This window comes from Electrophorus electricus, chromosome 3 (assembly GCF_041902795.1).
Source record: "Electrophorus electricus isolate QZ-2024a chromosome 3, ASM4190279v1, whole genome shotgun sequence".
NCBI classification, from domain to species: Eukaryota; Metazoa; Chordata; class Actinopteri; order Gymnotiformes; family Gymnotidae; genus Electrophorus; species Electrophorus electricus.
Window position 1 is genome coordinate 38,262,629 of NC_137499.1, and position 14,633 is coordinate 38,277,261.

General features: G+C 41.4%; 2 protein-coding genes across 3 annotated transcripts; both read left to right on the forward strand.

Annotated features, from left to right (window-relative positions):
* Positions 1-1,216: 1,216 nt before the first annotated feature.
* Positions 1,217-8,249, forward strand: prkar1aa (protein kinase, cAMP-dependent, regulatory, type I, alpha (tissue specific extinguisher 1) a). Of its 2 annotated transcripts, none has more exons than XM_027014671.3 (12): positions 1,217-1,332; positions 2,138-2,324; positions 2,568-2,735; positions 2,933-3,024; positions 3,274-3,335; positions 3,438-3,484; positions 3,625-3,783; positions 3,916-3,976; positions 4,198-4,319; positions 4,669-4,750; positions 4,992-5,165; positions 5,260-8,249. In XM_027014671.3, exons 2-11 carry the CDS (start codon positions 2,151-2,153, stop codon positions 5,162-5,164), a joined length of 1,140 nt encoding a protein of 379 aa, XP_026870472.1. In that variant the 5' UTR covers positions 1,217-1,332; positions 2,138-2,150; the 3' UTR covers position 5,165; positions 5,260-8,249. The 2 variants fall into 2 exon arrangements, with proteins under 2 accessions (XP_026870472.1, XP_026870473.1); XM_027014672.3 differs by having other exon boundaries at positions 1,229-1,332; positions 2,142-2,324.
* Positions 8,250-9,082: 833 nt separating this feature from the next.
* rac3a (Rac family small GTPase 3a) lies at positions 9,083-13,977 on the forward strand. Its single transcript, XM_027014729.3, has 6 exons — positions 9,083-9,269; positions 11,001-11,072; positions 11,230-11,347; positions 11,936-11,998; positions 12,207-12,366; positions 12,579-13,977. Exons 1-6 carry the CDS (start codon positions 9,235-9,237, stop codon positions 12,707-12,709), a joined length of 579 nt encoding a protein of 192 aa, XP_026870530.1. The 5' UTR covers positions 9,083-9,234; the 3' UTR covers positions 12,710-13,977.
* Positions 13,978-14,633: the final 656 nt, after the last annotated feature.

The following is a 14,633-nucleotide window of genomic DNA, read 5'->3' on the forward strand; positions in this document are numbered from 1 at the left end:
ATTAAGATTACTGTATCTTAAACATTATAAATGCAATGTCCTTGCAAACCATTCATATCCTGCAGATATCTTGAAGAGATATAAGCACACATGGGACCTACCTTTGCAGGTCTTTGAGCGAGTGTGCCTACTGTTGCTGGTCGGTGCAGATCACCCAAATCAGAAAATGGCTTTGGCTCATGTCTGTCTGGGCCCACATGGAGGCCAAACTGCCATGATACTCTGCTTGGAATGACACTGCAAGGACCAGCTAGACTTCTTGAAACAACTGCAGCCACAACAATGTCTTTCCCTGAACCTGAGGCCGGCAGAGGTGGAACTGAAAAAATGACTATGGCACCTTGATATCCATCCATACTGCAGTGAGATGCAGGTGCCCTGGTCCAGAGAGGAGCAGGAGGCCATTGAGGTTTTGGAGGCTGAAATCACCCATCTGGAAGTATATGGAGTGCTTTGCTGTGCCACACCAGTGCTGTACAGGAAATATTCACCCTTCTGCCCCCAATGAGGCAGTAATAGCAACTCTTAGAAGGATGGAGCAACACCTGGCCAAGGCCCCAGATAAAGCACCAGGGTATGAGATTGAAACAGAGAAGCTGAAACTTGCAAGTGTCATTGTGAAACTGCCTCCTGGAGAGACCTTTACAATATTGGAAACCTGGTACATCCATAACCACATTGTGACTCATAATTGCAAGAACTGTACAGTATTCAACTGCTCATTCTAGTACCAGGACCTCAGTGAATCTTTGCTGCCTGTCTCAGCCCTGAGTGCCTCTCTCTTGGGTGTCCTTCTCTGTTTCAGGGAGTATTCGTGTGCTTCTGATTGATTTACAGTTTATAAGGGGGCGAATGTAAGTAATATACATTTATATTGTTTGGACTCTTGAGTACATAACAAAACTCAAGCAGATATTCTTTTTTGATTAACAGAACTACAATACATGTATTTTCAGAACTAATATTTCACTGTGAGGAACAATTTAGTTTCTTTAAGGGCAATGAAATTCAGTGATTAAAGCCTTCTGTGCCTGGATGTTAGAAGACTAGACACTGTTCCTCCAGCATGTCAGCTTGACTCAAACCACATTTAAATATAGTAATTTCGAATATGCATATTAGCTTTTTTTTAATTGCAGTAATTTTCGTGACTTTTATTTTGAAATGGATGTACCTGTTTGCCGTGGTCTTTCCGTTCGTAATTGCTGACGTCAGCGAGCGCTTGTGATTGGCTATCGCGTTTCCGGTAGGGCATCCGTCCAGGGAGGACCGAGCAGGGAGTGTCTGTTAGAAACTAAAAACAACGTCGAGAAGCCTGTTCCAACGACTCCGGTATGCGACTGAACATAAACACAACCCCCAGATAGATTTGGACTTTAACTAAGGCGTTTACATCAGTGAGGTTTCGAGGAGAAGCTCTGTTGTCCGTTTGTTGTGGGATCGCGGCTGTGCTAGCTCGCTAGCTGTGGGGTTTGCAAGATGGCGTCACTGGTTCCCGCACGGCTACATGGCTGGAGACAGTCATCTAGCCGAACTAAACTAAACCGCCAGGTGAAGCTGTAGCTGGCTACTGAAGAAATAAAATAAAATAAAATGTTCTATTAGCTGCGCACGGTCGATTATTTGAAATGTTCTTAACTAACGAAGGCACTTAGCATAGCCAACGCGAGCTAACAGGCAAAGACCACGCAACGTCTGTGAAGGTAGTGAGTAGCTACCCACAATAAATGTAAATGCAGAGAGTAATTTAAATGTAGGTTTTTCACAAGTTAATGAAGTATTCTTTAATCACGTTTGGCGAATACGCAGTTCAACTCCGACAGAATTCTACGATTTTGAAGTCAGACGTTACATGGACAAAATTATACAGGAACGCTTACCAATGTAATTTATATTTGCCGAGGCAAGAACAACAGTGTTTACATCTTGTCACCAAAAAAGTTCAGACATTGTTTTCGCAATGTGTGTTTACTATACGTCTAAGTTCCAAGCATTATGCGTGAAGCATTGATTTCAGTCCGAATTACAGTTTGCTGGACATTAACTTTATTTGGGTAAACCTGAATCCCTTTTATAAGTGCATGACCTAGTTTGAGTAAGGCATGACGCGAGTGGTGATGAGCTGTTCCCGCTCAAGTCAGCAGGTCACCATGGCATCCAGCGGCATGAGCAGTGAGGAGGAGAGGAGTTTGCGGGAATGCGAGCTCTACGTGCAGAAGCACAGCATCCAGCAGCTGCTGAAGGACTGCATCGTGCAGCTGTGCACGTCCAGGCCCGAACGACCCATGGCTTTCCTCAGAGAGTACTTTGAGAGGCTCGAAAAGGTGCATGGTTTTATTGGGGATGAGTAGCTAGCATGTTTGACATTTTTTGTGGCAGTTTTAGCTTTAAAGTGACAGTAAAAACAACACGCAAGTAAGAAGTTCATTGCACTTTGTGCAAGACGACAATGAAGAGCTTTTGGAGCTGAGAGCTTTGCTCCATGTGTGCATGGTGGCTTTGAGGCTATGACTGGTTGTTTACGCTTGTGGTTTTGAGGCCCTGATTGGTTGTGTATGTCCTTTTAGGAGGAGGCGAAACAGATGCTGGGCCAGCAGAAGTCTAACTCTCGCTCGGATTCCAGAGAAGATGAGATTTCTCCTCCTATGAACCCCGTGGTTAAGGGTCGTCGGCGTCGCGGTGCCATCAGTGCCGAAGTCTACACTGAGGAGGATGCCGCGTCCTACGTCAGAAAGGTTCCCGTCTTCCTCTATGTGTGGACATGTTTACATTGATGCAGCCGGTTTGTGTTGTGAAACAAAAAGGTGGAGGATGGGTCTGTTGCCCTGAAGCCAAACTATACGTCTTGCATTTTAGAGGGGTGTCAGTAAGTGCAGCAGTATATTGAATATGATGAGCACTTTGTAACAGTATTTTCCACGTTCGTTTACAGGTCATTCCAAAAGACTATAAAACAATGGCTGCCCTTGCTAAAGCAATTGAGAAGAACGTGTTGTTTGCACATCTTGACGATAATGAAAGAAGGTGAAAGATTTCTTCTTTTGATTTGTTTTTTTTCTTTTCATTAATTTGCTGATTTTCTTTTTTTAAATGTCCCTTTACGATTTTAAGAATTATTTTTTTTATTATTATTTTTTTTATTAGTGATCAAGCCAAATTCTTATATCTCTAATAGATACTAAAGGATTTGTGTAAATCAAGGATTCAGGTGCTTGTCCTGATGTTTGTATATATTTATATTTATTTTAGTAATGTTTGTGTTTTTTTTTCCAGTGACATATTTGATGCCATGTTTCCAGTTAACTACATTGCAGGAGAGACCGTCATTCAGCAAGGTTAGCTTGTTTAAAGTATTCTTAACAAGCCAAAATCTGGGATTGTATGAAATACAAAAGATTTAATGAAAGAAAAAAGATGACACCGTTATTGTTTTATAGGGGATGAGGGTGATAACTTCTATGTTATTGATCAGGGTGAAATGGATGTAAGTAACATGTTGCCATTTTGTTTTCCACATTCAATTTGAATTAGCTGTGTCAATTGCTCAAGTTGTACTCAGTCATAATTGTAAGTTGCTTTGGATGAAAGTGTCAGCTAAATACCATAAATGTAAATGTGTGGTAGGTGTATGTTAATAACGCGTGGGTGACCAGTATTGGCGAGGGGGGCAGCTTCGGTGAACTGGCCCTAATCTATGGCACACCAAGGGCAGCAACAGTCCGAGCCAAGAGTAATGCCAAGCTGTGGGGTATCGACAGGGACAGCTACCGGAGAATACTCATGGTAGGCACACTCTCAGCTACAGGAGTCTACACACTCCAGTATCACTTACATGTCCAAAGAGAATGTGTTAATGCTGAAATTCTATTGTATAGCATCCTGTTGAAGGATTTCTGAACAGGTGTATGCTTTCAGGGAAGCACTCTGAGGAAGAGGAAGATGTATGAAGAGTTCCTCAGCAAGGTGTCGATCTTAGGCAAGTCTCATAAATGTGTAAATAAATCTCATCACATTATATACAAAGTACATCATATGCACTTACAGGTTAAATATTCGTATTCAATGATTTCTGGCTCCTCATTGTAAGGGTGATTGTTATGAACCAGACAATGACAGCAATCTCTGAGTCTGATGCACGTTGTACACTTTGAGAGCAGTGCAAGGGACATTGATAGCATTCTCACGTGCTGTGTGTAGAATCTTTGGACAAATGGGAGCGACTAACTGTGGCCGATGCCCTCGAGACAGTGCAGTTTGAGGATGGCCAGAAGATCGTTGTTCAAGGGCAACCTGGAGACGAGTTTTTCATCATTCTTGAGGTAGACAGTGGTGCTTCTCTTTAGGCATCCATAGTATTTCATACATTGCAATTGGCTAGATTTATCCTCATTTATTCAAGTCTTCTTTTTAAACAGCCCTGCATTTATTTGACGAAACACTTGTATTGCTTTCTTGGTTGCTCTACCGATAAGAACAAAAACAAATGATTCAGAAATTAGTCACTGTAAGAAGCTACTTGTTAGTTTGATCTGTTTCTGTTTGGGTTCTCCTCAAAAATGAAATGTAGCTTGTGGCACTTAGAAGTCCTGTCGGGATGAGAAGCTGGATTCTGAAGCGCCCGCGAGTGGTGAAATGCTCTGTTGAACTGAGGTTTACTGCTCTCCACAGGGATCTGCAGCTGTGCTCCAGAGGCGCTCGGAGAACGAGGAGTTTGTGGAGGTCGGCAGGCTTGGACCCTCTGACTACTTTGGTGAGTTTTTTTTTCTTTCAAGGAAGCTACAGCTCACTTCTGGTCCAGTGTAGGCCGTGGCCTACCAAATGCGCCCTGGCTCAGCGTTGGCTCAGTTCGCATTGACTATTGCTGCGAGTGCTCAGATTGGTGTGCTTCTTGCAGTTTGTAAAATGTGCATTGAATTACAAGCTTTTTGTGACTTTTTGTTTCCTCTCCCCTCCCATGTGCTGTTTGTTTGCTTCCGGGTTGGCCTGATCAGGTGAGATCGCTCTGCTCATGAACCGGCCCCGTGCAGCCACTGTGGTGGCGCGTAGCCCTCTGAAGTGCGTGAAGCTCGACCGGCCGCGCTTCGAGCGCGTGCTCGGCCCCTGCTCAGACATCCTCAAGAGGAACATTCAGCAGTACAACAGCTTTGTCTCGCTGTCCGTCTGAGGTGCTCCCGACTCCGCCTCTTCCTCTTTCTATTGCAGGGTCTGCCGATGCAAATCAGCTTTATTTTCTTCTTTTTCTGTGTACATCTCTTGCAGCCAGGTGCCTGCTAGGTTCGGTGCTCTGATGTGGCTTCTACCCCATCACACGTGTGGGTTTGCGAATGTATCGACTGGCAGAACATCGGTCTTAGCTGGAGAGATGGAAAGTCAACCGTTTTGCCACTGAGGCCTCTTCAGTGCGAAAGGGTTGAAACGTGCTGGTTAATCAGGAACTTATCTGGCTTCCAAATATCTTTTATTTAAAAACAAAAACAACAACAAAAAAAACAAGCAAACAAAATATGGTGCGGTGATTGTGTCAGGAGAATCACTGTAAACGCGCATTGTGTCCATGTAGTACGTCATAGGGAGCCGTTTTAAAGTGTTTGCAATTTACAAGTAATTTTCTTCATCATTTGACTATAGTTAAGCCAAAGGCAAATCTGTGTTGTGTATGAGGTTTGTCAGTTACATTAGTTTTTGTCAAGAGTACTGAAGTCACCATACTTCCCATGGTGATCAGCTTTGCTTTTTTCTAGGCCTAGTTGCACATATATAGCATATGTAAATTATTATATTGTACTAGAAGTAAATGACCATAACTGTATTTTTTTGCACAGTGGAGAGTGTGTGTATGTATGTGTGTATGTGTGTATGTATGTGTGTATGTATGTGTGTATGTATGTGTGTATGTATGTGTGTATGTATGTGTGTGTGTATGTGTGTATGTGTGTGTATGTGTGTGTGTATGTATGTATGTATGTATGTATGTGTGTATGTATGTATGTGTGTATGTGTGTGTGTGTGTGTGTGTGTGTACATGGGAGGGTTGATTTTGGGGTGTGCGTGTGTACCTATACATACATTATATACACGTACGTACGTACATACATGCATCCATCCATCTATACACACAAACGCGTACGTTCACATGTATAAAATGTCTCTTATATATACATACATGTATGTGAAGGTGTAAGAGGTTCCACATACTGCTATTTTGCGTTGTTACTGCTGTTCCTCTGTTAGCCCTTCTCCCCCACCACCTTTCCCATGTCTCAGCCCCTGAACTTCCCTTATTTACCTCAGTGCTTATGTTCATGCTTTTTATGATATACTTTCTGATCTTTTTAATTATTGTATGGGTTTTTTGTTGATTTTAGTAGTGGTTATGTCAAACATTTCAACAACACCTGGTTTTCTCCTATGACTAAGTACAGTGAGAGAAGCTCATACACGTTCATAGGACTGAATATAATAAATGGTGTGCACAGATAAAAGTATTTTATGAATTCTACTTTCAAAGAAGTGTTCTTCCCGTTTTCAGCAGTTATATTTGTGTTCAAATACCATTTTTACATTTTAATTGTAAATGCACTGTTAATGGCTTATTGTTTATAATGTGACTTTGGAATGGGAGGTGAACAATGCTGTCATGACAACAGTAGTAATGGCTGTGTATACACACACACACACACACACACACACACACACACACATATATATGTATATATATATAAACAAAGTTGAATATTATGCCATTACTCCTTTGATGTGACAGTGAAACCACCCATGGTTTAGTGCTAACCTGTGTCATTAGCAGTTTCTTTACTTCCTGTCAACTTTAAGCTGGGTAATAATGCAGGTTTGCCATTGCTGTATTCTATAACTTTATAGTTTTTGAGGGGCGGGTTGAAGAAATTGTAAGCTCTCATAATTGCCTCTGATAATTTGGTGATCCAGTTATCAACTTACTATTTCTTTGTCCATGCTATGGTGTTTTCTAATGCAGTGTTAGCAGGTGTTAATTATTTTTGTTGGAAATTTGTAATATTTTGAGGAACAATGTTTTATAGCCCAAAGCACTGACTGGTACATGTGGAAAGAGTGCAGGATTTCCGCAGCATGGCACACATGTTTGTGATGTTATTTAATATTTCAGAGATGGAGCACCCTCCACCCTGTTTAAGAGACTCTGGCCTACCAGATGTTCATGTAGGTTAACTGCAGTGGTTTTGTGTTCTAGAAGTGCCTGATTTCTTCATTTTCTAACAGTTTGTCACCCACCCAGCCTGTTTTTGGATAAGCAAGGGTAATATGTTGTATTGTTTTTAATGTAATGTTGAGTGAGAGTTTCTGAACAGCCATGCCACATGTTCAGGATTTATTTCGCTGGACTGCTGTAGTGTCGCGGCAGCTGTGCTTGTGTGACGTCTCCTGAGCCTGTGAGATAACAGCAAGCTCACGCTGCTCAGGATGGTTCTTTATGTAATCAGCTTCCCACAAACTTTTACAGTTGCCTCACTAATAAGTAAACAAAAACGGCACTGGAACTGTGGAAATGGTAATGGCCATCCTTAATGAATAAGACTCCAAGTCACACCATGTAGTTCATTTCTGTAATTATGTTGGCCACGGTTAAATAAATAGGCAGAGAAAAAAAAAATCTAGATTGAAATCCAGAGTGCATGAAGGTGGGGGTTTGTTTGTAGTTTCCCTGCTTTCCTTTCCAGTATTTATCTTGAGCCAGCATTTCCACTCTGCTCCTTGTGGGTAGGACACAGGTCGGGAGCATCTCTCTGGAAAAACCCGAAGTATTCAAGCACACAGTTCTGGAACTGCAACAGTGTGACATGCTGCAGTGGACTCCCGTTTAAATACATTCTGGCTCTGGGTTTTGGGACGTTTCTTGGCCACAAAGGGAGCATGCATGTTAGGAAAAGTGGTTCTCATGAAAAATCGCCCACCCCTTATTTATCCATTCTGGTATTTATTTTCCAGAGAGTGAGACTGCAAAGGTAATGGTACAGATAAGACCTGCTATTACTGTGGGTTACTCCATGTACAAAGCTCTGTGAAGCTTTACGGTTGTTGAAGCCTTCAGCACCCTGTGCTGTTGGCCATCAGAGGACCAGTTCTCTGTTCTTGTATCACTGTATGAATATTTTTTTCCTCTTTCCCTGCCATTTATTTTTATTATGCTAATGTACCCTTTTGGTATAGATTGTCCCAGTGCCAGGTCAAGCAATAAAAAAATAATTCGTAAATGGGTTGGTTTTTTTGGGGGGGGGGGGGGGGGGTGACTAATGGTGTTTTTGTTCTGCTTTTCATGTGTGAATTTTATATACTCATTTACTTTTCTCTCAACACACACTTATTCTCCCCTCATTCTTTTAAGGTGTTTATGCCACCTCAAATTGTATTCCGTCCTCACAATAAAAAATAAATAAACCACCCATCCTGTGGCATCACAGCAAAAAGCTGCTGGTTTAGGGTTGTGGTTTCTGTTGTCAGCGAAGGGAAAGACGTTTCCTCATGTGAAGTGTCAGATGGAGTATGCAGCATGTTGCTCTAGTATGCTGCAACAAATGGTCCTTATCGTGGCATGTCGGCCAGCTGTAGGGCCTCTCCTGCCCGCTGTCACAGTTGTCCTTAATGTCCGCACAGTTGGCTGTATTATTCAGCCGCATGTTTCAGTAAGAAACATTTTCAGTGAGATTCACAGACATGTAGCGAGACGTGTGCGTTCGCAGTTCCACCATTAATATTGGAATATTTTTAAGTTAATTCCATTTTATTTATTAAATACAATTTGTTTTTTTGTACACTTTCGGGCCGTCAGCGTCCAACCCTACTTCGTTTGGTCTCGCGATGGTGTCAATAACGTGGCATGCGACACGAGAGTCCCCTACGTGGCTGAAAAATACCAAATGATTTATTAATAATTGCCACTGTTAGGGCTAGATGGAAAACAAATATCACTTAACCATGAAGTCTAAACTTAGCTTCTTTTATTTTCAAGTTACTCGCAGTTGCTGATGAAACGTTTTTTCCTTGGCCTCGTCCCTTTAAAAGCGCTCGTTCTGCTTCGGAGACCCCTCGTTAAACTTCGCCGTTTGTCGCCGCTGCTGCAGTAGTGCGACCGCGCATCGTAGCTGCTAGCCCGCACCCCCAGCACCTCAAACAAGCCCTCCACAATCTGGCAGACTCCCGTACAATCGCGTATCGTTGGATTCTGTCCCCGCCGTTCAAATGCAAGCCATCAAGTGCGTTGTGGTCGGCGATGGGTAAGGATATTAATTAAGTAGTGTTTATTGAATTGTTAATACAAACGCCTCTAACAGGATACAATTGTTGCAAGAGGGGCTGGGTCTTGTGGGTTGGCTGGATGGTTCGGTATGAATATCGCTATATAAACGAACAGATTTGGTTTGTTCTTGCACACAGACATAATTCACCTGTTTTGGGGGGAAGAGAGACAAAGCAGCTGCACGGATCATAATTTCACATTATAACGTGCTTCATGAGAGTAGTCGCCTGGCTAGTTTGTATCAAACGTGTGGGTTGAATGATTCCCCACCCCCCCCCCTTTCTCGCCTTCTCCATTTCTTGTCGTAATCATGAAACTGCGTTAATGTGTAGCTTTGCGATTTTTAGAGAACACCCTACTTGGCAGCCTGACCCACCATCCAGAGCAGAATGGCGAGATGTGCTGAGTGGCTGTTTAATGATGTCATGTTTTTACACACCTACTTGTTCTCGTGCTGTTAGAGTTGCGTTCACATACGGCCTTCAGCTAATTCCCACCTTCTCAGCCGTGTATTATTTACACACCGTACGTTATTTAGTTGAACCTCGTGACGATTGTATAGACTTAATGCTTTCTGCTCACCTTGTCCAGGGTTTTCACGATTAGGGACAAACATCAGTCGTTTTAAATCGGCAATAAAAATTAAACTTAATCTATTTTAAAGCTAATGAATGAATAAAATAACGTAAATCGTTGACCATATTTAGATGTGTGTGTGTGTGTGTTCCCCGTTATCATGAAAAACGTTCATATTTTTAATCATTAGAATATTGACTTGGGTCTGCCCCCTCTACACACTTAGCTTGAATGTTGCATTTTCTGACATCTTATTAGTAGCCTAAATAATGACACACAATTTCTTGGGTAACCTAAAGTAACAGTTCAACTGAAACTATTAACAGTTAATGGCCACATCACTAGTTGATATGTGGTTACGCCTCTAACAGTTGTTCTGAGAGTAAGTGTGCGGGTGATCTACTGTCATTGACTACCTTTAGCCACATTTCCCTACTCTGCACTTGAAACAATAGAGCGAGACATCTCCCACTCAGCCATGCTGTTTCTTTCGCTGGTTCATGCCTCCCTTATCATTCTTCCTCACTCTTCCCTTTCGGACCCACACTGTATTCCTCTCCCTCCTCATCTTGCATCCTTCAGCCTCACAATACAGTTTCCGCTGCTCCCTCTTTTAAGACGGACTATTTTTCAAACCTAAGAGCCGTGTTTACTGTTTGATATTGTGAGATGTCGAGTTATTGCGCAAAGAAAAAGGAAAAAAGCAGGTATACCCACCTGTCCCTGCGAAAGTGTGCGGACTGTGCATATGTATGTACACTTGGTGGGTTTTGGGTACTTTCTTCACACACAGCTGTTGCTGTATTTCCTTATTCCTGGAGGGCTGGTGGTAAGATATTGTGCAGAAGCTGCCCGTGAGCCACGGAGGAATGTAGGACACAACTTAAAAGCTGGTGGCAGACCCAACCAAGCAGAAGGTCTGGCCTGGTTAAGGCCTCTTATCTGCTCTGTCTGCAGACTGCAGTCTTTCATTTGCATCTTCAATTGAATTAGTGTTATGGATCCCATGTGTTTTTTTTTGTTGCAGTAAAGTGTTCAAAATAATCCCCCCATATGCATTGGTGATGCTTTCAGACAATGAGACTGAAACTGTTCTTTACTCTGACCTGTAGCCTGCTGCTGTGTTTTTCAGTGCCGTGGGTAAGACATGTCTGCTCATCAGTTACACCACCAATGCCTTCCCTGGAGAGTACATTCCCACAGTGTAAGCAAAGTGTGTGTGTGTGAAAGGTGGAGAAAGGGAGTGCATAATGATTTGTAGTTTGTCATGCATGGATTGCATGTCCTCATGGTGTTCTTATGAAGACTTTAGTTTCCAGTATTCACTTGTGACCCTTTTCAGCAATTCTGTCTTTACTCAGGTTTGATAACTACTCTGCCAATGTTATGGTGGATGGTAAACCCGTCAACCTGGGTTTGTGGGACACTGCAGGACAGGAGGACTACGACCGTCTCCGACCCCTCTCCTATCCTCAAACGGTACTGCTTGCTTTCCTCTGCTTAGGACCACAGTCCTCTTTCTTCCTGTTGGTTCCCTCTGAGCTTCCTGTTGTAGTGGGTGCTTTTGACATTATCTCTCTTACTGGAAAACAGCTCGTGAACCGATGGCAGATTAATTTTGTTCAGGAAATAACAGCCTTGACTTTATTTATTTATTTATTTATTTGCGCGCGCGCACACACACACACACACACACACACACACACACACACACAAAATGTTGTACACCAAATGTGCTGTATTAATTCCTATTCTGCATTTGAACAAACAGTTAAGTTTTTTTTGGTAAACTGAAATACTTTGTATATACTTTTTCTTGTCAGTAAAGAACACTGAAATGATCTTCTGTTGTGTCTCACACAAATTAACTAGTTCACTACACTGGGTTCTAGATTTCCATATGTCCCACTTTTACTTTTTCATTGTTTTCAGTTGTAGTAGTTTTTTAGTTGCACCTATCCTTTGAGTATACCATGTTCATATTTGTCATGTTACACCATAGACAAAAGTCCACTTTCCGGTTTAAATTTATGTAATCTAATAAAGGTTTTCATCTTACTATTGCAGGATGTATTTTTGATCTGCTTTTCGTTGGTGAGCCCTGCCTCATTTGAAAATGTTAGAGCCAAGGTTGGTTTTTCCCATTGTTCATATCTTTGTTTAATTAATTGATCTAAAGGGTTTCGGCTATTATTGATCTGCATATCTTGGGTGACAATGAAGAATGTAACGCCACCACTAAAAGATTTGTGATTACTGAAAGGAAAAGCTGTTTTGTGGCTTTTCTTTCCCATGGTTGGTTGTCTTTGGTTTTAAGTATTTGTCTGTGCCATGGTAGTGGTACCCTGAAGTTCGTCACCACTGTCCCAACACTCCGATCATTCTGGTGGGCACCAAACTGGATCTCCGTGATGATAAGGACACCATCGAACGCCTTAGGGACAAGAAGCTAGCTCCCATCACTTACCCCCAGGGGCTGGCGATGGCCAGAGAGATTGGTATGATCTATTGAGTGTTGCCATTTAAGAAGCACATGTTACATTATTGTACTATTTTGTTTCAACTCAGGAAGGCAGAGGTTCCTTAAAGTGCTTCATTCAGAGGCTACCCCAATAAATCTTGAGGCTGATCAAGTCACAAGAAGACTACAATGATAAAACAATAGTCATTCCAGTATGATATACATGTATTGTTTCTCTTGGCTTTTCAGGTGCAGTGAAGTATTTGGAGTGTTCTGCTCTGACCCAGAGGGGACTTAAGACTGTGTTTGACGAGGCGATCCGTGCTGTTCTGTGCCCACCGCCTGTCAAGAAACGAGGCAAGAAATGCACTGTGTTCTGAGGACCCTGTAAAAGAGCACGTCTGTTGGTATGACCCCACTTACACAGGGTGGAACGATTCCTCCACCACCACATACAGTAATCATAAGAGTTGCTATTGGCTGTTTGGGGCAAAAATGGAAACATGCAAGAGGTGAAACTCCATATACTCTGGAGATCTAGACTAGTGTGGTCAAGGGGATATAAAAAAGGCACAACAATCATGCCAATCAACTTCTCTCCACTTATTTTTGAACTTTGCCTTAATTGGTGTTTAACTGGTGGTACTAAAGAAAATATGAATATATATATATAGAACTGTCCCCATTTTGTAATTAATTTCTTCTATTAAGATTTTTCTCATAACTAACAATTTGGCCATTGTGGAAATGTGGGCTTTGATCGTCCCGCTGGTCTTTCTTCTTCTTTTTGGAATTATGAATGTGGATTTATGAAGCCAATGTAAATATATTGTGAATAGCTCCTGAGAATCCAATATGAAAGCAGTTTCTGAGGTACCCAGCTCTCTGTCCAACAGAATCAATAGTCTTTCTTGACAGTTGACAGTAAAGGACAATTTAAAATGTTTTCCTTCCAAAATCTTTTCTGTGTTGTGTGACTACTGTATGTAACTTTTTACAGCACAAGGAGATACATTTGCGTAAAATAAAAATGAGAGTGATTACTGAAATGTGTATAAAGTATGTTGATGTCTGTCTGTTATGGTTAGACAAGCTCCTGGGAACACTAAACTCCTTGGCCAATGGGATATTGTATTTAAAAAAAAAAAAAAAAAAAGTTGTTACATTACAGTATTGTATGCATATCTAAATAATGGCAGAATGTTTTGTAAACCAGAGCTTTTCTGAACTCTTCCATCCTTTTTAATTTTGTTAATATTTTACAGTATACTAGTTGAAATGTGCCATTGTGAATTGTTTTGTGGGGCTAGCATGCCAAATGTTCTCACTTTACATAAGGCATTCTTTTGGACATGTCTAACATTATTTTCATTTAAATGCCTTTGGTTATACAGAGACTTAAGATTTGTGTTTGTGTGCGGATGTGTGAATGTGTAAGAGAAGAAAATGGTTGTAGAACTGAACAATATACTGTTTGTGTTTTGGTGTTGACATGACTGAAATCAGTGGTTTTCCACCATAACCTTGCAGCTGGCTGATGTATGTAGAATGACATCCAACACCCACTTGAATTGTTACCACAATTAAACTTCTTGTGTGTATGGTATGATTTTAAAAAATATGCATTAATAAAATCTCTTTGAATGTATTTTACACGTGTACCTCTGATTAATGTTTGAATTTATATAATTTTAAACATGACTCCTTAACTGAATATGTAAGTAGTGTTTATCATTTTATGTGTTGAGTGAACTACCAGCAATCCCGGAGATAAAGGCGGGTCGCACCTTTTACGAATTAAACCCTAAATTCGCTTCATAAAAAACGGAGCGTAGAGCCTCGATATAAGGGACAGACCAACGCCTGGCTGGCTACCGTGTCACGCAGAGATGGATGAGACGCTGCCTTCAAGTCCTCCTCGGAAATTCAAATTTACTTGTTCGGATGTAGCATTTACAAGATGGTTTTTAATAATCAATTATTAAATTGTATTGATCGGATAATCAATTATTTAATTGCATAATTAATAGTACATTAATTTATTTTCATGTAGGGCAGATTATTAATGAGCTGAGTGTACTGAAATGTGCATGAGTACACACACACAAACAAATATTTTTACAGAATCAGTATATGTGCAAGACACCTCACTTTCTGGGTTCTACTGGTTAGCTTTATTTTCCACCAACATAAAAAAAAAATGCGTACAAACCTGAACTGTCAATTAACATGCAAAACTACTGATAACCGCGGAGCCTTGCCCGTATACTGCATTCACCATCCTCCCCGGCATCCGCCATGCCG

Coding starts and splice junctions, on each gene's coding strand:
- prkar1aa (XM_027014671.3), top strand. CDS start 2,151: ATGGCATCCAGCGGCATGAGCAGTGAGGAGGAGAGGAGTTTGCGGGAA. Junction 3,025..3,273: donor CTTGACGATAATGAAAGAAG/GTGAAAGATTTC, acceptor TTTTTTTTCCAG/TGACATATTTGATGCCATGT. Junction 4,320..4,668: donor AGTTTTTCATCATTCTTGAG/GTAGACAGTGGT, acceptor TGCTCTCCACAG/GGATCTGCAGCTGTGCTCCA.
- rac3a (XM_027014729.3), top strand. CDS start 9,235: ATGCAAGCCATCAAGTGCGTTGTGGTCGGCGATGG. Junction 11,999..12,206: donor TTGAAAATGTTAGAGCCAAG/GTTGGTTTTTCC, acceptor GTGCCATGGTAG/TGGTACCCTGAAGTTCGTCA. Junction 12,367..12,578: donor GGCGATGGCCAGAGAGATTG/GTATGATCTATT, acceptor TTGGCTTTTCAG/GTGCAGTGAAGTATTTGGAG.